The sequence below is a fragment of the Ammodytes marinus genome (assembly GCF_949987685.1).
Source record: "Ammodytes marinus genome assembly, chromosome: 12".
NCBI lineage: Eukaryota > Metazoa > Chordata > Actinopteri > Uranoscopiformes > Ammodytidae > Ammodytes > Ammodytes marinus.
The window spans coordinates 5,542,988-5,568,171 of NC_137216.1; the positions used below are offsets into that span (position 1 = coordinate 5,542,988).

Consider the following 25,184-nt stretch of genomic DNA (forward strand, 5'->3'; position numbering starts at 1 on the left):
AAGTTTCCTTCCTCTCCATCTCCTTCTCCAGAGATGTGTATGTTGGTTCTCCCAGACTGGGACTCTAAAGGCCAGGACACACTAGTCCGACTACCCGAAAATGGAGTTTGCCGATTCAGGCAGCTCCAGTCTTCCCGTCGCGGCCGAAAAAGTGCAAAGAACACACCAAGCCGACAGCTGACTTTCCGTACGCTCTGCGCTTGCGCGTGACGTAATGTCTCCATAACAGCAGGCGGCGCTAATCTGAATTGCGGCCCAAAAAAATAAGGAAGCCGGAAATGATGGGACGGCTCTCTAGACCATACACATAGATAAAAATACGTATTTATATTTATGGACCATAAAGAGCACCATTTTTAGCAGAGAGTGTCGAGCATGGTGTCGAGCAGTCAACAAGGGTTGATGCATGTGAGTACTCGCTGAACGAAACAAACAAACACATTAAAACAATGGCTAACTGTTGTTAGCTGTTTGTGCTACCTGCCTCACTTCCGGGCTTCACTGATTCGCTAGCCCTCCACCAATCAAATTGCTCCAACTGAAAGACTGCCCGCCGCCGATTGAACATGTTCAATCGGCTCAAAAGAAGCCCGACGACATCTACGACGACCGATTTCACGGCACACACCAAACAGATTCGTGTCCCCGCCCCCTCCAGCCTCTACGACGGCGATTATCGGGCCGGTGTGTCCGGGCCTTAAGTCACTCGGCTTCTCCAACCTGGTCAGATAAACTCTGCATTTCAGTAAGAAGGTTGTAATTATTCCTCGCACTCATCTATCCTTTTCACTGATAAAAGTCAAGTTTTAGAGTTATCAGTATAATGCAATGGATCTGGGTGCACAGTGTCACTGCATCTAACTACTCCACCTAAAAAATCCAGTTTATCACTGGTTTTACCTCCATTAGGCCTTTCACACCAAAAAGAACCATGAGCCAGTTCCGGGCTGGTGCTGGGGTCAGTTCTAAACTGGTTCCAGCCTTATCCCAGTTATGAACCGGTTGGTTTCACAACGACCAGAGCCAGCCATGGAGCCGGCAAGAGAGCAACTGTAAACGTGTGTGTACATCGCCCGACGCTGCTGCTCTTGTGGCTAACGCTAAAGCTACCGCTAGCTTTAAGCACAACAACAGCGGCGAATACAGCGTATTTTCACCGGTCAATTTGATCGCTACGTTCGGTAATTATGTTATGTTTACGTCTCGTAGTAGCGGTGTTTTTAAATATGGCGGGCATGAGGTTTGAGTTGGTCTGGTTGGTCAGGATAATCTCTCCCCCGGCCGCTGGCGCAAGCAGTTCTTACCTCAAACCCTGCTCAATCCTGGGGTTTGAGTTGAACCGGTTTTTACAGGCCGGAGCCGGTTCTCTGGCGTTGTGAAACCAAAACACTGGCTCTAGCTCCGAACTAGCCCGGAACCGGCTCCGATTTTGCTGCGGTGTGAAAGGCCTACATGAGGCATCAAAGCAAGGTTTGAACTTGTCTCTTCACCAGCACACTCAGTCCTAGAGTTAATAACCCAAAGCTGTCTTTTCCCACATCTAAAGCACTCTATCACATCTCCACTGAGTGTATCGTTGTTGGGGGTTCTTGTCATGCAATGATAGATCTGACTCTGGGATAGCAGATGGCATTTCTGTGTATCACACACACAAACACACAAAAGGACGCATGCACGCACGCGCACGCACACACACACACACACACACACACATGGAATACTACAGGAACAAAATAGTACTCAATTTACATGGTTTTACATGTGAGCCTTTTTCTTGCAACTCATCCTAATTTGTCTTTGCTCCTCTCTCTCTCTCTCTCTCTCTCTCTCTCTCTCTCTCTCTCTCTCTCTCTCTCTCTCTCTCTCTCTCTCTCTCTCTCTGCAGTGTCTCAGTGTGTGTCGGCACTGGGGTGTGGGCCCGACTATGAATTAGCCATCAAGGAGTTCTGCCTGGCCAAGTTCAGACTGGACATGCAGGAGCTGGACCAGAGACACTGGTGTAGTTGGGAGGACACAGTCGAGTAAGTAGGAAAACCACACACACATCTGGGAGCAAGACATCCCAACAAAAAAGGCAAACATATTTACATTACCCAAATACAAACCATACCCTATGAGCTTCCCATTTAACATTTGCATAAAGCTTTGAATCAGCAGTTTCATCCTCTTTGTCAGTTTTGGTGCCATAAGAACATCCACAGTCTGACAACTTACTGCAATTATTTCCCTCAAAGCCATTCACACAATGATCTGCACACCACAACAAATATCTATATTCCTCCACCAGTGTAAGATCCAGTCTAACAATTTTAAGGTAATAGTAGCAACGAGGAACTTTGATTCTAGCGGCCGCTGTTGATAAAATAGTTTTCATTTTACACCAGCGCCCAAGTGCGTCCCTGCGGTACATGCATTTAGGAAGTGAGTGAATACATCAATGAAGAGAGACTGAAGATGCGTCGCAACGAGCCAATGTATTTTGTATGTGACTTTGTAAGATGAATTATGGTAATATGACTATGGCAAAGCAGATACAGCTCGTAGGAGGTTTAACACCGAAAAGATCAAAAAGAGCAATAGAACTGTTTTTACTTCTGGCTGGAGGTCTGCACAACAAAGGAGACGTTTGGTCATTTTCCAGCAGTTGACTGGGGACAGGGACAGAAACAATAGTGGAGTGAGTGGATCAAATGGAGCTTGATGAGACGGATACACAGAGAGAACAGCTTTACGCCTTGAGGCACTAACAGAGATATTTTGTGCTTGTACAAATATTATCTTTGCACTCACTGTGCACACACTCACCATCCAGCTTAACTGTGTAGTAGATGGGCGGTTCGATCTCCGCTCTGCCACCTGTGTCATGGTTGTTGTGTCCATGGGCAAGACACTTCACCCACCTTGCCTGGTGTGAATGTGTATGACTGCTGTATGTTTGAGGTGGTGATCGGAGGGGCCGTAGGCGCTGAATGGCAGCCACGCTTCCTTCAGTCTACCCCAGGGCAGCTGTGGCTACTCTCATAGTTTACCACCACCGGTATGACTGTGTGTGAATGAATGGAACCTGGAACCCTGTAAAGCGCTTTGAGGGCCTTGAAAAGCGCTATATAAATCCATCATCACTGTAATATAAGTCTGGCGTTGCATGTCTTCCCAATTGCTCCCAATTTGAGTGCCAGGTAGGCATCACAGTACCATTAAATAATGACATAAATACTTCATCCTTATTCACTGTAGATTTAAGGCGACACTTCAGGCAAAAACTATTTGTTTTCACTGCCAGTGATGTTGATGCATGGGTAAAACATCTGATGCAGTATGAGCAAGCCTTCAGGGCTCTACCTGAAGAATGTTCCACACAATGTCATTTTCCCTCTGCTTTGTGCACTGGCTGCCTTTGTGTCTCTCAGATGTTAATGCAAACATGTTGCATGTGCTCTGTCCCCCATCAAATTAGAGACTCCAGTAATACAATTGTACTACCACAGCCCCTCCAGCATAATTGTTTCGCACAATGTGTGGTACAATTGCTCTCTCTCTCAAAGCCTATAGCATGCAAGAAGTTAAGGGCAGGGAATTTCGGTAGACAGGTCACCACCCTATTATCTGCTGCTCAGTATGATGATGTGTCACTCTTTTCAGAAGCAGCGGTGCAGTAGAGAAGATTCTAGAGTGTTGGAGGAAGGCAGGAGCACCAAAAATGACAAGAAATGAGTCTGTCTAGCTTGCAGTTGACATCACTATACTGTATGTCACTGTGAGGCTCGTTAGCACTACATCACTCCAGTCTTTTTTATTTTAGGTATCAATCTCTTTGACATGCAAGTATATTTCTTGCTGACAGCTCTTATTATTTTTTTTTCTTGATAATATGACAACTTTCTTTTTCAAGGCAGACTCCTCCTAATAGTTAAAGGCTTTCATATTTGAAATTTGGGAAAAGTCTGCTTTACTATCAGAGGCCTTTTGTCAAAGCAGACATTCTGACTTGCCATATTAGGAATGGTGCAGATGTTACTTATATTATTACAGCTGGCTATGTTCTATTCAGGTGTCAAAGAAGGCCATGTCAATAAACGGCCTGAAACTCAAGCAGCTAATGGAATTGAGCTATTACACCATGTGCTTTTCCTACTGACATGTCAATATGACATGTCAATATGACATAATTACAGAAGTCACTACAGTGTATGGATGAACGAGATGCAGAATATAAATGATACATTCCATTCACAAGATGTCCCCTCTTATTTACCACAACCATATTTACAAGATTTGAATGAATGCTCTTGAGTTTAAGATTTGTTCTTGTACTTTTTCTTCCTCCAAACCTTGTTCCCATGCATTTTTGAACTGTACAACTTTTTAGCAGTGTACACTATACAGTAAAAATCATGTCTGCATTCATTTTCGTCAATGTCACATTAAATAAGCAGGTTAAATGCAGATTGATTTGTAAAGTCTGATCTGCTTGATGTTTGCTGTGATGTAGTAAACAACTCAAGCCAGTTTCAAGTGCTTGCCAATCACTCTATTTGTATGGAGATGTATGGAAACCAATTGGCTGCCTCACAGTGTAGAAAAATGCATTCAGGCGGGTAAAACCCCAAAAGCAGACACATTTATGTATGTACAGTATGTATGTATCATAGTTAGCTCTCACCTGAAGTTGCAAATGGTTCAAAAACACGCAAAGTCACTGGCTTAATCTTAAGGGGTGTAGAAAGGCATTAATGTATTCAGTTATTCCCCTCCAACTGTGTGGGCAACTTACCATGACCGACAGTTGTTTACATGCAAAATGCGTGACTAAAAAGCATAGAACAAAATCAGCTTGAATATCGGCGTGCACCCAATGCATACTAATTCATGTTCAGAATGTTTTCCGCTGGATGTGCGGCTCAACAACTCAATATAACATGGGTTGTCAGGCTTCGTCTAATTACTTTCAGCAATACTCCCCTGGGAGGTGGCAAAACAAAAGTCGGCTCACCCCTTCTGAAGAAGTTTAAAACCTTTGTAGTAATTTCACCCTTAGAGAAGGTAGAAAAGAAGAAAAAAAATGTCAGTTTTGCATGAAAGATGAAAGAGGTGCAGAATTGTAGCAGCAAACGGAAGCTATTAGAAACACTAATACATTTTTAATATTCTCCCAACTGTGTCTGGGTAGAGGAGGTGTCTGGTAGCACAGTCAATGGCTTTGCTTTGAACAACGTGGTGGTTTGCTGATAACCGCGCTAGGTGCATGCTTTAATGACAAGCTCAGTTGCATGTCACTGTGGAGAATGTTGTTGCAATTGATCATTATGGTTCCCTAGCACCAAAGGAATGTGCAAGACATTCAGCAGATGGAAAATATGACAGGTCTGCTAATACAGACATGAGGCAGATGGAACGACATGGACGTCCAGCAGGAGACGGGAATGTTAACATGTCACCATCTAGGTTCAATTTGAACATTATCCAACATGAGGCTTTAAAAGCTAAAGCACTCAGGCCAGGGTATGCCTTTTTAAACACTTGTCATCTGACGGACGTCTCTTGTTCTAGATTTAAAAAAAACAATAGATTTATGAAATAAAATGTATTTCAAGGTTAAAGATGTCTGTGGGTCATCGCGCAGAGTCAATGAGAAAACATGTCAGTTTTCTCATTTCCTTATAAGTGTGTTATGCCTGAAGTTATTTTATGCTTAATTAGGATGTGCTGCTGCTGATGCTGTATAGGCAGTCATACTCAGGAAGGACTATATATCAGATTGGTCAACAGAAGCAATGTTATTAAAATAAATTTATATTATATATATATATTTATTATATATTTATCTCACTTCAGCCAAGCTCCCCCTCTTTTCAGCCATTACATCTTTCACTTCCTTCAGTCTACCCCAGGGCAGATGTGGCTACTATTGTAGTTCACCACCACCAGTATGACTGTGTGTGAATGAATGGAACCTGGAACCCTGTAAAGCGCTTTGAGGGCCTTGAAAAGCGCTATATCAATCCATCATCACTGTAATATAAGTCTGGCGTCGCATGTCTTCCCAATTGCTCCCAATTTGAGTGTCAGGTAGGCATCACAGTACCATTAAATAATGACATAAATACTTCATCCTTATTCACTGTAGATTTAAGGCGACACTTTAGGCAAAAACAATTTGTTTTCACTGCCAGTGATGTTGATACATGGGTAAAACATCTGATGCAGTATGAGCAAGCCTTCAGGGCTCTACCTGAAGAATGTTCCACACAATGTCATTTTCCCTCTGCTTTGTGCACTGGCTGCCTTTGTGTCTCTCAGATGTTAATGCAAACATGTTGCATGTGCTCTGTCCCCCATCAAATTACAGACTCCAGTAATACAATTGTACTACCACAGCCCCTCCAGCATAATTGTTTCGCACAATGTCTCATGGTACAATTGCTCTCTCTCAAAGCCTATAGCATGCAAGAAGTTAAGGGCAGGGAATTTCGGTAGACAGGTCACCACCCTATTATCTGCTGCTCAGTATGATGATGTGTCACTCTTTTCAGAAGCAGCGGTGCAGTAGAGAAGATTCTAGAGTGTTGGAGGAAGGCAGGAGCACCAAAAATGACAAGAAATGAGTCTGTCTAGCTTGCAGTTGACATCACTATACTGTATGTCACTGTGAGGCTCATTAGCACTACATCACTCCAGTCTTTTTTATTTCAGGTATCAATCTCTTTGACATGCAAGTATATTTCTTGTCATACTCAGGAAGGACTATATATCAGATTGGTCAACAGAAGCAATGTTATTAAAAAAAAATAATATTATATATATATTTATTATATATTTATCTCACTTCAGCCAAGCTCCCCCTCTTTTCAGCCATTACATCTTTCACTAAAGTCTTCATAGGTTTGGTACCCCGTAGATATGGACTATGTGAGGTCAAGTTATCACAGACTCTAATCGAGAGGTTATCATGTCTGAAATGTTTTAAAACCCGTATTTATGACTCTATAATTGCCTAATCTGACACAGTGACCATCGTGACAAAGTGGTTGTGTATTCTGAACTCTGTAATAGTATGTGCTTGTAAAGCTGTCGGCTTGTAAAGAACCCCCTGGTGGCTAAATAAAGTGTATATTGTAGATATTCAGTTTGAAATTGAAGAGTTTAAACTGAAATATAGTTGAAACACTGACAACAATTGCAAAAAAAACTGCTGACGATAAAAATAGACAACGATAAGGGAGTTTGTTTCAAGCTGTCGTGCCCAATTACTCTGTGCCAACTGCATCGCAGAACAAAGAGAGAACAATTGGAATCGCTTCAGGCCAGTGGGTACAACTCCAATTATCAACTGTGTGAGACAGTGATCTTTTCTGCTGCCAATCGTAACAGAAAAAGCCTTTCGGCGAACAAATCTGGCCATAATCTTTTTTTTTTTTAACCAAATGGCACAGTAATTATAAAATACAACTTTATCATAATTGATTTCCCTAAGAACATTAATTGAAAATCAAATGCATGTTAAGATGCAAATGAAATCCCTATTGGTTCTAGTGTGCAGTCCAAAAGCATTTCAATGTTTATTGAGTGTATATAAAGGGGCCTTTTTAGGAATGCATATAAATTATCTTTCATCCTCTTAACAGCTGAGTGGGCGTTTGACTGACAGCTGAGCAGGAAGGGGGCATAACCAGAACTGCCTGATGCTTATAACCTAAGGACACACTGTATGTTTGTTAATTAATTAGCTTGATCGAAAGGCCTTTGTGTTGTGTCTATGGGCGTAGATAAGAGACACTAAAGCACACTAAAGCAACATGCGGCTTTGCAGTTAAAGCCTGTCTCTTTTTGTGTTGTCGCAGGCTGCTGTAAATCATTTCTCTGTCTGCCTCTCAGACACGGCTGTGATCTGACTCGTATGTGGACAGAAACCAGGAAAACAAAACATTTGTTAAAGATACATTCCCACCTTTGGGATAACATGTGTTGTCTTGGTATATAGAGAGATAGTGGCTGTGTCTTGATTCAGGTATTGCATGGGTATTGCAGCCTACGAAGGCTGCATTTGAAGACCGATTGCGTCATAGCGGCGCGCAAAGGCTGTCCCGTTTGCAAGGCTCCTTGCAAGGCTCCTCATATGCGGTCGTGAAATGCAGCCTTCGTTTCACGGTTTTGAAGGCTGCATCAGATGTATCCTTCGCGGCCCAACATATCCCAAGATTCATTGCGTTTTTTTCAGAGATGGCATAAAATAAAATAAGAAATAACAAAACAGCAACGTGTTGCTCCATCTTCTTAACTTTTATCTTCCTTTCTTTTTTTCTTGTACTTTTTTTTCTTTTCGTCTGGTAGACAACTTATTTTTCTTTTTTCCTCCGTTGACAGGGCTGTCTCCGTTGGCAGCAATCAGGGTTGCTAGGCAGCACAGGAGCGGCGAGTCGTCACGCAAGGTAACGGCTTGTTACGTAAACCGGAAATGCTCGTAAACCGAGACCTGCGGAGACCGTCTCGTTTAACAAGGCTCGTTGGCCTTACGCGCCCCACACACATCCTACCTCTACTGCGCGTCTACCTCGCGTCTGCGTCTGACTTTTGGTCACAGACTGTGAAATCAACGTAGAGCGAGCACACATCCAACCTCAGACGCACTGCTGAGGCGCGTCGGAGGCACGTCTGCAGCGACGCTCCCCTTCACCTCAGGAGGGTCGCCTATTTTTTTCTGAGAGCAGCGCGTCTCTCTCGCGTCTCTGTGCTTAAACTGATAGAGAAATACTCTGCTGACAGTCATACCAGCAGCATTCACTCTAGTTACACGTTTACCCGGTGTGTTTATTTCAAAATAAAACATCCCTCAGTCGTATACGCGAATAATCCCTTTATTTCACGATTTAATTGTGCAATCAAAATCCGAGGGATTTAAAACCTAGTTTTCAATTAGTTCTGGCATTTCATTTTTGGATAAATGACACATATAGAGATCCAATATAGTGAAGAAATAAAAAAGATCATGATGAGCGCAACAGTTTTCCGTTGCTCTATCTGTGTCTACGGCCTTCTTCTTCCCCGACCACACCCCCCCTCTCTCTCTCCCGTATAAATCAGTAAAGTGATTTTTGAAATACTATGCTGAGAGTCGCATTGACTTCATACTGGCATCTTTCGCTGTAGTTTCACCATTTCCTGGTGTGTCCCCTTCAAAATAAAACTTCCAACAAGCGAAAATATGGCAAAAAAAAAGAAAAAAAATGACAATGGGGCGCACGGATTACTGTCCAGACTCAATATAAATCATATGCATCATAGATGACATGAAAGAACTTCATTTTTAATGGGAATTATCTATGAAAACTCTATGTAGAAAGATAGGGCTTTTAGAAGCAGCGCTGCAGCAGCAGCTGCTGAGACGTTGCATGTGTGTCCGAGAAAAGTCCGAGAGAGGCAGCAGTAAGGTAACGCGACGCGCTCCAGAGGTAGACGCAGGATGTGTGTGGGGCGCGTTAAACCCGGCCTTAAAATCGGCCTTCATAGGCTATAGCCTTCATAGACCGCGAGACTGCGTCCTACCAAGGCTGCAACACCTGAATCAAGACACAGCCACAATGAAGATTGAGTTGTACATGATTTTCAGTGAAGTTTAAAAAAGATATTACAGTACATAGCTGAGCGCTGTTTCCAATTCAAACTAAACCAAGATTAAGAACACACTCTTCAATACATCTTTTTCTTTCTGTTTCAGATATGACATACATACACGTGCAAATGTGGAGCTTCACAACAACCCTAATATGCATTTGATGTGGATATAAACAAAGATTAGCTTCCATCCATATCTTTCTCAAAACGTTAACATCAACAACATGAGATAATCAACTGCTAATGAATATGTTTTGTCTATTAGCTCTCTTCCTGCTTCAGTAAATCCATCTGTTGTTGACCTCAATGGGACTCGAGCCTGTAGTAGCATATCTGCTCCTCCATCCGTTCTGCCTGTTTGGTTAGTTAGGCTTATTGTGGCACATTATTGTGTTCAGTGTGGCATGTAGCTCAGCATATAGTGCCCCAACACTCATCTCCTCTAGCATTAGCATTACGCACAGTTCATAGTCACTAACAAAAACACCTTGAGCTTTCTTTAATTGATTACAACAGATTAATTGAGCATAAAAAGATCCAAACAAGCTTTTTCCTTACTATTATAAATCTACTCATTCACTTTGACAGTATGATGTTGTTCTAATGTTAAAGAAAGGGCTTACATGATGATTTTTCTGATCTCGTCAGCTAAGCAAACCATTGTGCGGCTTGTTCTCAGCACTCAGGGAGTGACATTAATTCAGGATCAGGGGCCGTATTCACAAAACATTTTAAGGCTAAGAGTAGGTCCTAACGTGCTGATTTAGGAGTAACTCTCAAAAATAAGGGGCGTTTCACTCCTAATTTTAGGACTCCTAACTTTTTAAGATAAGTGTAATTCACAAAGCATTTTAGCGCTAAAACTAGCTCCTAAATCTATGAAAAGCTAGGAGTCCTCGAGAGGACTCCTAAGTCACTAAGAGTAATTCACAGACAACCATTTGATGGTGTTTTGGAGAGATTTAATGCTAGTGAGCTTTATAAAAGGAACCTTAATAGCTGTAAGGGGTTAATGATCTTAGTAAAGCTATATTTAGAAAGTATAGACACATTTATATTTATTGAATTTATATAAAAAAAAAATTATTAAGTTCCTTTTCCTGCAGTTGCTTTGGGTTTACAATGCACTTAAAGTTACTGTTGGTGTCACGTTTGGGTTTAATTTCCTACTAGAGGCCTATATGTGGCACTTCGCAGCATCTCCTCCGTTGCTCTCCCACAGTGTTTCTATCATAAATTCACTCTTAGCTCTCATTCCCTTTCAGCCAATCACTGTGGGCATAGAAGGTATGAACATGACATCATCCATAGCAACAGGGTCAACACCGCCCTCTAGTCTTAGCTTAGGAGTCCCTCCCATTCCTTAGTAAAAGTTGCTCTTATCAGCATTGTGAATAGGTTTTAAGAAATAACTCCTTACTAAGAACTTTTAGTGCTCCTTAGGAGTACTCTTAGTGCTAAGATAAAATGTTTTGTGAATACGGCCCCAGAACACTATGGTGATCACAGCTGGCTGCTGTGTGTTCCTCCTCCTCCTTCTGCCACTCCCACTCCCTCTGTCTGTTGCACACCTGGTCTGCATCACCAATCAACTCGTCTACTTCTATTCCTGGTTTCCCTGCAGTCATCGCCAGATCGTCCCATGCGTTACTGTGGTAATTATACGTGCCTGGCTCCAGTATATTGTTCCTCTCTCTGTCGTTGCTTGTTGCTTTTTTGACCACAACCTTACTTTGTTTTCCTCTGCCTGCAGTTATCCGAATCAGACTCTCCAGCTCCCCTGCTTTGGTTTTCCCCCGGCTTCCTCATCCTCTACCTGCTTCCCCACCTCATATAAATAAACCTTTTTTATATATCCATCTCTGTCTGCTCTTGGGTTCAGCATTGTTTATCGTAACAAACACAGTACAATATTTTCCCCTATAAGTCCATAGACCCTTGTTATATCTTGGATTAACTCTATAATCAGGGCCTGATTCTCTCCCTTTGCCCCTTGCCCTTTGCACCTTTTTTTTTTCTTTATTCATACCATGGGATCCTGGTTAAAAAATAGCTCTGTTTCTTGGTTTCACAAGAGGATATTGTTTTCTGTGCGGTTGTTGGAGAGCATTTCAAGCAGTCAGCTTGATGTGTAATAATTGTGGCCTCACATGGGGTTATACGCACAAACCCCCGGGCTAACGAAATGATATGATAGTGCTCAGTATAGTGTGGAAAGCTTAATTGAAGTTACCTTTCCTCTGTGATTAAATGGCTGATTACAAGTGATTTAGAAGTGGTTTGTTTTTACGGCTGCTTTTCATGACGGGATAACATCCAGCATTGCCTGGATTGGGGTGCGGCATGCAGCTGTTATGCATTGCAGCATCAATAGCAATAGGGCGATCATTAGCATATTTTCCCCATGTTAAGATGTTTTATGTCATTTGTATCATATGTTATAGCGTTAGCCAGACATCAGCTCTGTGAAGAATAGGAAGCAGCTTGTCAGTAGCATCATGTATGCAGACAAGATTAAATTAGATTCAATTAGATTTAGCATTTACAGAAAACTGTCATTCTCATTTGATTAGGCCTGAGTCATGGTCCAGGTAAAGAGTAAACCAAAATGTGGCCATTTAATGTATGGAAGGGACAAGCTTTTTGACACACACACACGCACGCACGCACGCACGCACGCACGCACGCACACACACACACACACACACACACACACACACACACACACACACACACACACACACACACAAACACACACACACACACACACAAACACAAACACACACAAACACATTCTAGTAAAGTTTCAATCAATATACTATTTTATATAAAGAAGACAGTGTTCAGTATTTTATTGCAATCATGATTAAATTAATATGATAAACTGACAACTGAGCATTTTTGATTCAATACAACGTCTGACGTGTAACATTAAAAGAAAAAAAGAGAACATTCTAAACCTGAAAAATGTCAACCAGAAGAGATTACTTCTACAGGCGAGAGTAAAGTAAATTATTTCTGTGTTTAGGAAAGATACACACTACTGAAGGTCAGCATGTGTAAATACGTAATGATGGATGCAACCAGTCTGTGGGAGTCCTTTTATGTTTCTATGTATTTCAGTTTAACAGAACAAATATTTATATACACTCTCCATCACACACACACACACACACACACACACCCCTCCACTTGTTTTCACTTTCCTCTGATGATCATAAATTACATGTAACAGCAAACAAGACCATCAGTGCAAAGAATGCTATTTTTATAGTTTTTCTTAATGCCTTTGTCAACAGCTGGCCTTGTAAAAACACTACCACTTTTGTCCAAACGGGGTGCAATAATTAACACACACTGAAAGTTCCTTGGATCACCTTTAACAAATAGTACAGTTAGTAAAGTTGTAGGCCTATATTCAATTTCATTTTCAAGATACCAGTATCAACGCACATGAGTTATCACAGACCAGACAGATGAAAACACAAGACTTTTTATATTATTTTGGGAAAATGTATTGAGAAAAGGGTAAAGGGTTAGGGGGTAAAGGGTTAGAGGGTAAAGGGTTAGAGGGTAAGGGGTTAGGGGGTAAGGGAGTGGGGTAGTAAGACAATAGAGAAGGTTGGGGGGTAACTAAATGCACACACACACACACACACACACACACACAAAGACACACTGACCCACAGACAGACAGACAGACACAACACACAGACACATACACACACACAACATTGAGTAATGCCTCGTTTCCACCGAGTAGAGCGGGTCGGATCGGAGCGGTTTGGTCCGGGTAGTTTGGCTTTTCATTTGCCAAAAGTTGGGTAGGGTACGGTTTAAGTGCACCTAACCGCTCTGAGCCGCTCCTAATCTCAGTACTCCTCCTTTGGGGTACTAGGAGTGTACTAGCCGCCTGAAAGGGTGCCGAAAAGGCGGAGCTACACACTGCCGTCATTTGATTGGTCGAAAGAATCATTTCCGCCATGTGTAGTCATCTCGGCAAGAGTGAAGAGAGTCTTGTGTTTTGGCGAAAATGTGAGCACAGCACTGTTTATTGTGTGGTGTTTTTCCTCGTCAATAAATTAATCAGTTGGTTACACTGTGTCCCACTGCTAGTCACATAGCTGACGCAGCCAGCACTGTTCGCTCACTGTCTCTATGAGTTGCACCGAGCCGTCTCTGTGTGTTTACGCCATAGCCTAGATAGTAGTAAATACACGCTCACAGCAACACGGGGGGAATAAATAAAGAAGCGGCTGGTTTGACCAAGCAAAAACGAGAGACCGCTGGCATGACCACAGTTGGTCGAAAGAATCATTTCCGCCGTGTGTAGTCACCTCGGCTAGAGTGAAGAGAGTCTTGTGTTTTGGCGAAAATGTGAGCGCGGCACTGTTTATTGTGTGGTGTTTTTCCTTGTCATTAAATGAATCAGTTGGCTACACTGTGTCCCACTGCTACGATGTCACGAAGCTGCCGCAGCCAGCGCTGTTAGCTTACTGTCTCTATCAGTTGCACCGAGCCGTCTCTGTGCTCACAACAACACGGGGGAATAAATGAAGAAGCGGCTGGTTTGACCAAGCAAAAACAAGAGACCGCTGGCTTGACCACAGTTGTTCCACAGCCCGATAGTTTGACCCACATTCTGGTGGTGGCTATCGCAGTCCAGCCTAAACCCCGCCCTACCAGTAAGGGTAGGGTCATAAACCCCGCCCTACCAGAAAGGGTAGGGTCGGCGGTGGAAACACCACCGAGATTGTTAAAAGTGAGCTGTCCCGCTCTGAGCCGCTCCGACCCGACCCGCTCTACTCGGTGGAAACGAGGCATATCTATGGTTCTGATCTCTCTCCACTATCAGACTGGCATCACTCATTTCACTTAGTAACTCTAATTGTGTTATGTATTTATCTTCATATCTTATCTTTGAATGACTGCACCGTACCGTTGTCAGATCGCGGACCCCAAACAATGTTGTTGCCTAGCAACTTGCGCGAAAATATTCCATTTTCCTGTGCGGGTAGAATTGACCCAGTGAATTGCGGGGCGGTTGAGTAGGAAAAGTATCCAATCGATCCATACACAAAATCTGGAAGTTAGTATTCATCCAGGAATTTATCGCATACCCAAACTCGCATACCCAACCGCCACATACTCAAATTGAAGTCAAAATGAGTATGAGTAGGACGTTAGTATGGCTTTCCGAACACAGCCACACACACTTTCTGCAGTTTCATGACCAACTCGGATGCTCAATCTCCCCCAGAGGAAAAAGGGATGCATGCGGGGAGTTTAGCAGAATAACAAAGTAGGAAGAAAACAGGGGAACATTTAGTGTGATGTGCTCGGTAGTGACAGTTTGGCCTGTTTTGTTTTTTTTTCTTTTGGTTTCAGAGGGAGGGGGAACAGTCTGCCTCTCTGCTCTGCTCTGATCTCTCAGAAAACTTAAACATCAGTAAATGCAAGTGATGAAAAGAGGCAATTTTTTTGTGATGGCCCGAAATACTTGAATGCGATCCAAATGAATTTTACGGTGTAATACGTCAACAGTCTTTAATCTTCTCAAGGTTTCCCTCTGTTGATTTTATCCTTACTAATACCGCAAGATTAAAAAGGAAAACAACTTCTGAAAAATTGATGATCATAGCTGTGGGGGGAAGAAAATTACAAAAATATGTTCACTGCACCGGATAGCGGTGAAACAAATTATTCTCATTAAAACTTGAATAATAGGCAAAATTATCCTCATACCTCTCATTTCCCAAATTAGATACACAGTATTTATGGGCCTACGATAACAATCCTGAAACAATTACCGAACATTCATTCAATTGACCACATATACTTTAACCATAACATATCTTTTAGTTTTATCACAAAAAAACTGCCTCAGAAAGTATAGTTTAAAAGTGTAAATAATAATAGGTCAATTGAACTTTCATTGTTATGACTTGGGATATAAACATTCATATACAATATTTAATGTAACATTACATTGCATTTAATTTAGCTGAAGCTTTTATCCAAAGTGAATTCCAAGAAGTGCTTTCAACCATGAAGGTACAAACTGGGAACAACACGAGTCATCTACACTAGCTTTAAATAAGCAATTACTTAAAAGTGCAAGATACCATCATCATCTTCTTAGCCAAGGTGTAATCGGACGAGATGTGTTTTGAGCTAGCAGCGGGAGATAATGTTTTGTGGAATTGGAGTGTTCACTTAGCACCTACTTCCTCTCAGCCCTAATTGACTGTAGTCCATCATCTCAAAGCTCTGGCAAAAACTGGAGAAATACTGCTCCCTGATAGAAAATAATAGACAGCTCTTAATTAAAGCATGACATAGTGTTGAGGACATTTTTCAAAACATATAATCAACCTGCCTGAGTCATGCCTGGACACTGCACAGCTTGCTCACAGCTGCAGATATGTATATACAGTGTTGTGCGAAAGTTTGTGAACCCCTTGAGCCTTTTGGAATTGTATTTATTTTAACCATTATTAATTCATTTTTTTCAATACCAGTATTTTTTATATGAAATAATAGATGTTTGTTTATCAATTCAACATTTTTCTTTTCCAGAAATCAATTGTTAAAACAGTTAAAACAAATTATTTGACAAATGTTGTATGTGCAAAAGTTTGTGAACCCTAAGCTGCATTGCTTAAATCGAGCAAGGTAAACACAATCAGGTGGGCCAAACTGATTGATGAAATAGACCAATGTAATGAGAGATCTTTAGGGAAGAAATTGGGCGCCACTAGATAAAACAAAGATAAAACCAGGTCAGTTTAGGCCCACCAAACTGAACCCATACAGGTCAGAGATGCTAAAAGGGAAAGAAATCTCAGACGATCTCAGGAATAGACTTGTGATGCTGCACATTTGTCTAGGGACAGCTATACATTAATTTAAAAAAAGTTTGAGCTCCATCGGTCCACCGTGAGGCAAATCATCTACAAATGTAGAGCTTTACGAGTGACTAAACATCTGCCTAGAAGTGGACTTCCTTCAAAAATATCTTTTTTCCCCTTTGAGCATGTCTGACCTGTATGGGTTCAGTTTGGTGGGCCTAAACTGACCTGGTTTTATCTTTGTTTTATCTAGTGGCGCCCAATTTCTTCCCTCAAGATCTCTCATTACATTGGTCTATTTCATCAATCAGTTTGGCCCACCTGATTGTATTTACCTTGCTCGATGTAAGCAATGCAGCTCAGGGTTCACAAACTTTTGCACATACAACATTTGTCAAATAATTTGTTTTATCTATTTTAACAATTGATTTCTGGAAAAGAAAAATGTTGAATTGATAAACAAACATCTGTTATTTCATATAAAAAATACTGGTATTGAAAAAAATGAATTAATAATGGTTAAAATAAATAAAATTCCAAAAGGCTCAAGGGGTTCACAAACTTTCGCACGACACTGTATATATTTTTTGTCGCAACAAAGTTGTCCCACCGGGGGACCTTCCAGGTTCTTTTCACAGCAATAGTTGTGCCTTGTCCAACTTCCCTTTTGCCAGACGACTGCATATCACATCCAGGAGATTGAAAGGGGCCGTGGTGTTTCATGTGGGGGGGTCAAAGTGACTCTGAACCCGGGCCGAGCAACACAGCGTGACCCCAGAGATTACATTCGCCACTGAAGTAAATTTCAAAGAGAGGTTTTAACACGGCTAAATATAAACTGCTACTAAATATTGTATGACTCAGAGTTGGTCAGGAGGGCAATGCTTGCATTCAAGTGGCTTTCCCCATGGACATTTGCCTTGTTCAGACTTTCGGGGAAATATGACACATTAAAAGCAAGCGGAGTATATGCGAGGTGGCTGCATGATATCTTTTTATTTATTTATTTATTATTCTTTTGGACAATTCCACACAATACACAATTTTCTCTTGCAAATATTCATATATCATACTTTGTGTTGTCCAAAGGGAGACGGAAGAAGCCAAAGTCATATCAGTCCCCCTTCCGTCAGCAATGTGTGTGTGTGTGTGTGTGTGTGGGGTGGGGGGGGGGGGGGTTAACTTTTTCATTTAGAAAGCAGAACACTTACAAGAAAATGTCCAACATGTTTTAACCTGCATCTACATCTGCACAATTACCAAATGCCCTTCTCCATGTCCATCAAAATGAAGACATAACTTCCTTTGTCTGCCTTTGGTGAAATGGTGAAAAGAGCACGCTATAAATAAGTTACAAGTAACCATCCATCTGCCTTCATACCTGCCCTCATACCTGGCTCTGTGGGTGTCCGTTAGTGGAATAAGAGAAAACATCTCTCAAGTGGCTTTTATTCTGTGTTAGTATTATTTATTCATCATCCATCTTGCATTTATTCACACTGTGCTTCAGTCAACAGATCAAACTGCTTGAAACAGCATGACTCTGCCTAATTCAGCCCCCTCTATCTTCATCTTTTAGGAATGGGATATTTTCTATGAATAAATATAGTCAATAAGTTGGCTTTCCTACCGCTCTCCCTCTCCCTCTCCCTCTCCCTCTCCCTCTCCCTCTCCCTCTCCCTCTCCCTCTCCCTCACACAGCTGCATCTCTTTATTTCATGCTGTTTTTCCATCTATGCCTGGAACTTTATGGAGTGACTATGAGAGCAATTTGAGAAATGTATTTACCTTAAGACAGCAAACCTGCAATTCATATCTAAATAATATTCCTATATATTATCACGGTCAATATACAAGGCTGTTAAATCATTTCAACAGATCATTTCCCAGGCTCCAAGCTCTTTAGCATCCCACTTTTAAAACCCCTATTGCGTACTTCCACTCCCACACACTTGTTCGGAAATAAAAAACACAAATTTAAAAACACTTGACTTGATAATGGTCACACTATCACACAGACATCACCAATCTGGCAACCCGGGTGGCAAGGTGGTTTATTGAGCACGGCAAACAGTAGAAAACACACAAGCAGCTCAGAAACCCTTGTGCAGGTGTAGGCCTTTCTATAAGAGGCATGAGTAGGCATTGGGCTGTAAAAGAGGGGTGAATAAACGCTGTCATATTTGGAGGATTCACCTTGTTGCAGGATATGGAGTGATCACAAAAAAATGTTAGGCTCTTGATAGCGTATGAGTCCATTTCCCAGCTCCCTTTGTTTGACTATGGAGGGTGCTTTCACCTTTAACAAGAAATACCTAATGCGGACAACCTGCCTATGATTATCAGGAGATCTAAAGTGATTTTAAATGGGAGCCATGGCATGAAGCTCTGTGACTGTAGCTAAACCTGTGTCATCCATCATAGATAATATAAGCATCTGGTCCTCAACTGGATGAGGGTTACTGGCTTTCTGAGTAAAAGTTGTTTACCCCAATGGCAACATCTAAAGGCGTCAGTCTCTGAAATGTTGCTAAACTTGGTCTAAGGAGTCACATTTGCTATTCTCTCTGTATTGTACGTAAAGCATTAAATAAATGTTTTATTAAGTACGGGCCCTCAGTTTACTGAGGGCCCGTAATTATTACTCTCCACCATACTTTATCTTACTTCTTACTTCTTACTTTTTATTCTGCCCCACATTTTCTAGCTGCTTCTCCTCCCACACCGTTGCACGTAGAAACGCAAAAATTTCGCACGTGCGTCCCCACCCCACGGGGTGTGCTATTATACAGTTTTTTGAATTTCCGCTAGGGGGCGCTGTTATGAAGTCCCGACTGAAAGAACTTTGAGAGGCCACGCCCCGCACACCGTAACTCCGATTGACTTGAAATTTCTCACACAGGTGTATGTTAGGGTGCTCTACAAAAAAGCCTCTGGGACCATAAAAATTCTTCCGGGAATATTTCCCACTAATTAGCATAAACTGAAAAACAGGGTGTTATCCACAGCTTTCTGAAATTTTACTGTATCAACACAACATTTCTCGTGAAGCCCCGGGGGACTACAATAAACATACCTGTAAAAGATTAGTAGGACAACTTGAAAAACATGGCCGCCATTGACCAAAAAGTATACGCAGGGGCGGGGCTTAATACTCAGATTGACTTATTATGAGTTAGACATGTACAGCTCATGTTGCTCTACGATAAAGCCTCTCGGACCATAGGGGTCAGCCGTGATTTTTTTTCTTCCCCGATTTACATGGGCGGCCCGTACTTTCAAAATCTCTGCGGGATTTTCTAGTTTATTAATTAATGTTTTCAACATTCAGCAGCAAACAGTTATCTGCCTGTTGCAGTTAATTAATTAATTTCCCACAGAGAAAGCAAGAAATAAAACATGTTGCAATAACGGGGCCTCAGTTGCAGAGCTATAAGTTAAATCTCTTGCATTCAAAAATGACTGTAAAAAGTGGAACAATAAAAATGGCCAACCACTCTGTATCTCAGTCCAACACTTAAGTTCTGACACTTCTGAGTCGCCCAACTAAAACAGACAATGTGTTGTAATACTGTCGGCCATGGCACTTATCTGGCTACACATTTCAGCATGAGAGACAGAAATGGAAATTACATTTTACACACCTCTCCTGACTTCTCGCTTTAAAAAAAAAAGAAAATGTAGAAATGCATTACGGGCAATACGATACATGAATAATACATGCAAGTTCCTTTCCTTCTGCATGAAGAATACATGCACACACTTACCCTGTGGCCTCACTGGGGGACAGTGTGCAGTAATATTGGCTGAATGGTTAAAAAGGCATTTGCACGGCACTGAATGTCTTGGTCACAACTCAAAGGCCAAGTTTAGATAGAGCTTAAGCTGCTGTATATACTGTAGAAGTTCTTCATCAAGACTCAGTGGAGCCATTGTAAATGACAGGACTGTTAATGGCCAATGTGTTACATGGTGGCCAAAGTCTTCAACAGAAAGTCAGTAGAAGTGTCTATAATGTGAAATCAATTACATAATATGGATGAGTTATCATTCCATGTGTCCACTTCATATGTGGTTGTGTGTGTGTGTGTGTGTGTGTGTGTGTGTGTGTGTGTGTGTGTGTGTGTGTGTGTGTGTGTGTGTGTGTGTGTGTGTGTGTGTGTGTGTGTGTGTGTGTGTGTCGAAGAATGGTGCATCATCAAAAGCTGAATATAAAGCAGAGAGGACAATGTTTGGATATCAACGCTGAACTAATTGATACTTTTATAGTAATCTATGTGTTATGTGAAAGGGGTCACTTGCAGTCAAAATCCCATACAGAATTATTAGCCCACCCCATGTTCCAATCAGGTTTGCAAAGCATTTTAGCATATTTTTGGTTTTACTGTCTGCAACTTAAAGCTGGGGTGGAGGTTTTGGGGAGAAAATGGCCGTTGGGATAGAGATTCAAATCCCAATAACTCAACCGGTCCACTTGTTCTCTTTGGTCCCTCCCCTATGGTCCCTCCCTGACACGCTCTACACCAACAAAGTCGGTGGTGAAGTGATAATTGAACGTGATGTAACTTTTTACTTGTGCATATATTGTGACATTTGTATTTCTTTTTGTCATACGTAAAAGTAGGAAATGTTTAATGAAACAGAATAGAATGTAAATACTCCTCTGACCAGAGGATGGGGGAGGACCATAGGGTCACAGGAAGTAATAGGGGGAAGGACCTTATATGGCCATACAGTAGCAAGGAGTAGAGGGAGGGGGCTACCGGGCTTCCCCCAAACAGCTGTGCCTTTTTCACTCCTCCTTCCCCCAAGTCTCATTGGTTTTCAGTTCACTATATAAGAGCCTGTTTTGAAGCAGGACAGGGCTTTTTGGGAGATGATAAGGCTTTTGTTGATGCTTTTTTGAGGCTTTTTGGGGCCGCTTTTTGTGTGTTACTCTCTGTTCCAGCAGACTCTATCTGTCTCTTTAACCATGGAGGCAGAAGAAAAACTTAGAAAAACTTTGTGAGTCCAAAATACTCCAAAGTACTTAGAGGCAAAGTCTTTTAAAAACACATCTGTGAACCTCTTGACACTAAGAATGACTTGATCAAGAATTTTTTAGAACTAGAAAAACGGACTGAGATGCAGGGGGTTAGATGGACACTAATGGTTATATGGGGCCCGTAGCACTGGGACTTGTACGCGCTAGTACGCGCTAGTGCGTACCGCCATGTGTATAGTGTCTGTTTAACTCACTGTAACATTTCTGCAAAGGGATAGACTGATATTGATGGTCATATGGAGCCCGTAGCACTGGGACTTGTACGCGCTAGTGCGTACCGCCATGTTGTACAATATCTGTCTAACTCCTTGTAATTCATTAAGTTTTGTAGCGCGGTGAACGATATGTACAGGCACGTAAGTGTTTGGATATTGTTTCAAGAGTTACAACAAATTTAGAAACGAGAACCAAGTCAAACTAACTCTATTAAATGAGTTATAGGCATACACCCTCTTTTCTTTTCCTTTCTGGTCCATTTTATGTATTCTCTATACTCTCTTGTATTTTGTAAATAAAATCCCTTAAATGTTGAAAGCCTCAGTTGTGAATTAGTTTATAACTGGAACAGCAGGACCTTAGGTATAGTGTTTTTTCTTCAAAGAGATGGTTTGTCCCCGGGGAGGTAAGTTCAGTATGATTCTACACGACGGCACATTACTGATTTAAAACACACACAACTTCATACAACTAACTTCTCTGTAAAGAGAGAATATGTTGATACACCTAATCTTTAAACTAAAAGAATAGGTCATAAATACCTTCCCAGATTAAACTAGATGTTTATATTCTGAAAATAGTATATTTGTTCTATTTTATTAGGAGGGTGGGTTACAAAATAAGTTTCTAATAACTTATACACAATATTGAAACCTTCCGTGAACACGGGAGAAGGATTTTCTGATAACAATATTAGAAAAGGTTTATAGTTTAGCGGAGGTCGACCTTATTATAAGCAGAGGTGACTCTGATAAAATAGGGATTTTTAAACACAGTGTTATATATTGGACATTGTACATTATTTAGACGTAAAACTCAGGTTAGTCTAGAGGGTAAATGCCTCGCTTTTAAACAACGAGGCCGGGGTTCGCGTCTCTTACAGGGGACTATGGTGAGCGGAGAGTTTTCTTTATAGAGGAATGATAGACAATTAAAGCATTGTGCCACAAGTTGGTTACCAGGAGTTTGAGAGGACATAACTCATAGACTTTTGATAATAGCTTTTCATTTAGATTAGACCTGTATAGTCGAAATCGTAATAGTGGCAAAGTGAATGGACAGTCCCAACAGCCAATAAGAACAGAGAATCGGAGCCTCGCTCTGATTGGTCAAAGTGTACAGCTCATGTTAACTTTGACCAATCAGAAATCATATACCCCAGCTTTAACCATTTTGATCCACTCCCTCTGCTCTCATTAATATTGTTTCCGACAGCAGCTGTTCTAGGTGAAAAAAAGCTAATGTAAATCTAGACTCTACCTGCACACAGCACCACAGCAATCAAAGTTAGCGAGTAGTTGGTGAACATAGTGCCGCATTTTTCTGCTAATGTATTACCCTACAAAAATGGTGGAGACAAGACAGTGAATGCTTATATACAGAGGTTCTGTGTCTAAATATGTATGTAGGCAATTGCTTTCATGCCACATTAGCCAAAACAGTTTTATAAGGTAAAATGAAGTGCCTCTAATTTCATTTGGAGTTTTTCAGGCAATCAACTAACCCTGTGAAAGTGCACTGTATGTGTTTGGTCTCTGTAAGTGTGTAAGTTGCCACCCGAACCTTATACTAGACTAGTGTAATGGTGCATCTGACCTTCATTTGTGCAGTTGCAGTGTTCTCAGTCATAACCATGGGCCATTACCTCAATTATGGCCCCTTGAACTCCTCCAAATGAAGTCACTGTGGATGAGCAACACACACATACACCAGGTCTTAGCAATAGAGCAATAGACTATCAGTACAAGACTCTTCCTCTCCTACTTTTCCAAGGGTCTCTAACGGTGAAAGACAAGTGTTTTTCATCTGAGCCACCTGGACAATCTGGTACATAAGCCTGGTCATACCCCATCTCCTAGTTACATGTCTTATTTTGTCATGCCTAAGTCTTTTAGTTGTTGTTGTTGTTCTAAGTATTGTTAATGATAAAGTACAATTTAGTTATGTTGTATGTGTATATAATATTGCGTGTGTACATACTGTATATATAGAATGATTTTTTTTCCTTCACTTTAATCATGTTTTTTGTGTGTGTCACCAACACAGACTCTACGGTGAGCTGACAAACTGCACGTTCGTGGTGGCGCTCTCGCTGGATTGCTACTGGCCCAACAGGCTGGTGGACGAGTTCTTCATCCGCGTCCACAAGCACTACTTCCAGGACTGCTCCATGTCCGGGCGTCTGCTCAGGGACCCACCCAACCGCATCCTGGGTCCCTTCATCGCAGTGCCCATCCTGGTCACTCTCCTCATGACGGCCCTGGTGGTGTGGAGGAGCAAACGCAGCGAGGGCATGGTGTAGTGAAAGGGGCCAGGATGGAGGTCTCAAGAGTCAAGATTCACACCTGGAAGATGGACCAACTTCAATCAACTTCAAACTAGATCCTACTTCTGTGACAATTGAATGCTCTGACTTCAACATGAAACCTTTGCAACTCCTGTCTGCTGCTACACCTTTTAAACAGTCTAAACGTGGATTCAAATCGTTTCTTTGGTTTACAAATCAAAGATTACCTGAACTGTTTTCACCTGGATCTGATGTGGACCAGGACAGTCAGTGACTGACGGAAAGATGTTGTAAATAGAAAATAAAATAATTTTATTGAGAGATAACTGCTGCAAACTATTTGGATGTGGTGATAATGCTATTACAAACCCAACAAATATTTTTGGAAACTATGAAAATAATCGCTAACTATCTACTACAAGCACACAGCATCACATTTACCAGGAGAACACAATGGCTAGAACAGGACAATTACTCCGACCTCTGTTAGGCTAACCAGGTTTTATGTGTACATATACTTCTAAGGTCACCTATTATGCAAAATGCACCCATTCATGTTTTTTCTACATAAATATATGAGTCTACACTCCAGAGTGACAGACTCCAAAGTAAAAAGAAAAAACAATCCTCACTCTCTTTGTCCACCTCCAACCTGTGTTCTAAAACCCCCGTCAGATTTATCGCCCCTTAAGATGTCATAAGGGGAGAAGCCACGCTCCCCTCATTATCAACCTAATTTAACACTAATTCCACCTGTTATAAACCCCCCCCCCCACCTCCCAGATACTGCTGGCAGTCAGTGCCAATCAGAGCAGACTAGGATTTTGGAAGGCGGGGCTTAAAGAGTCAGGCTCTTAAACGGAGCGTTTCAGACAGAGGCTGAAAAGAGATTCAGCAATGGGACTATGAACAGGCCGCCATCAAGGGGGGAATATCCTTACAGTTATTGCAAGCCCTGGAGGGGGATAGGGGCACAGGGGGACCAAGATGGAGACAAAGACTATGAAAGTATAACAGACTATGGAGATAATCTTATCCCGAGCACGGGGAAGACAAGTTTGACTGTCAGAAATAGGACACAACACAATGAAAACCGTTTAGAGTTGGACCCCAAATTACAATTTTGATACATGAAAACGAGCATAATATGTGACCTTTTAATATACACAGTATG

General features: G+C 41.6%; 1 protein-coding gene across 1 annotated transcript in view; it reads left to right on the forward strand.

The window, feature by feature from the left end:
• ramp1 (receptor activity modifying protein 1) overlaps positions 1-24,025 on the forward strand; it is a gene marked incomplete at both ends in the record, with an annotated part of 76,101 nt that extends 52,076 nt beyond the window's left edge. Inside the window, 2 exons of the mRNA XM_080037761.1 lie at positions 1,886-2,021; positions 23,770-24,025. Of these exons, the coding sequence (XP_079893887.1) occupies positions 1,886-2,021; positions 23,770-24,025 (392 nt within the window). The remainder of the gene's footprint in view (positions 1-1,885; positions 2,022-23,769) is intronic.
• Between the last annotated feature and the right edge of the window lie 1,159 nt (positions 24,026-25,184).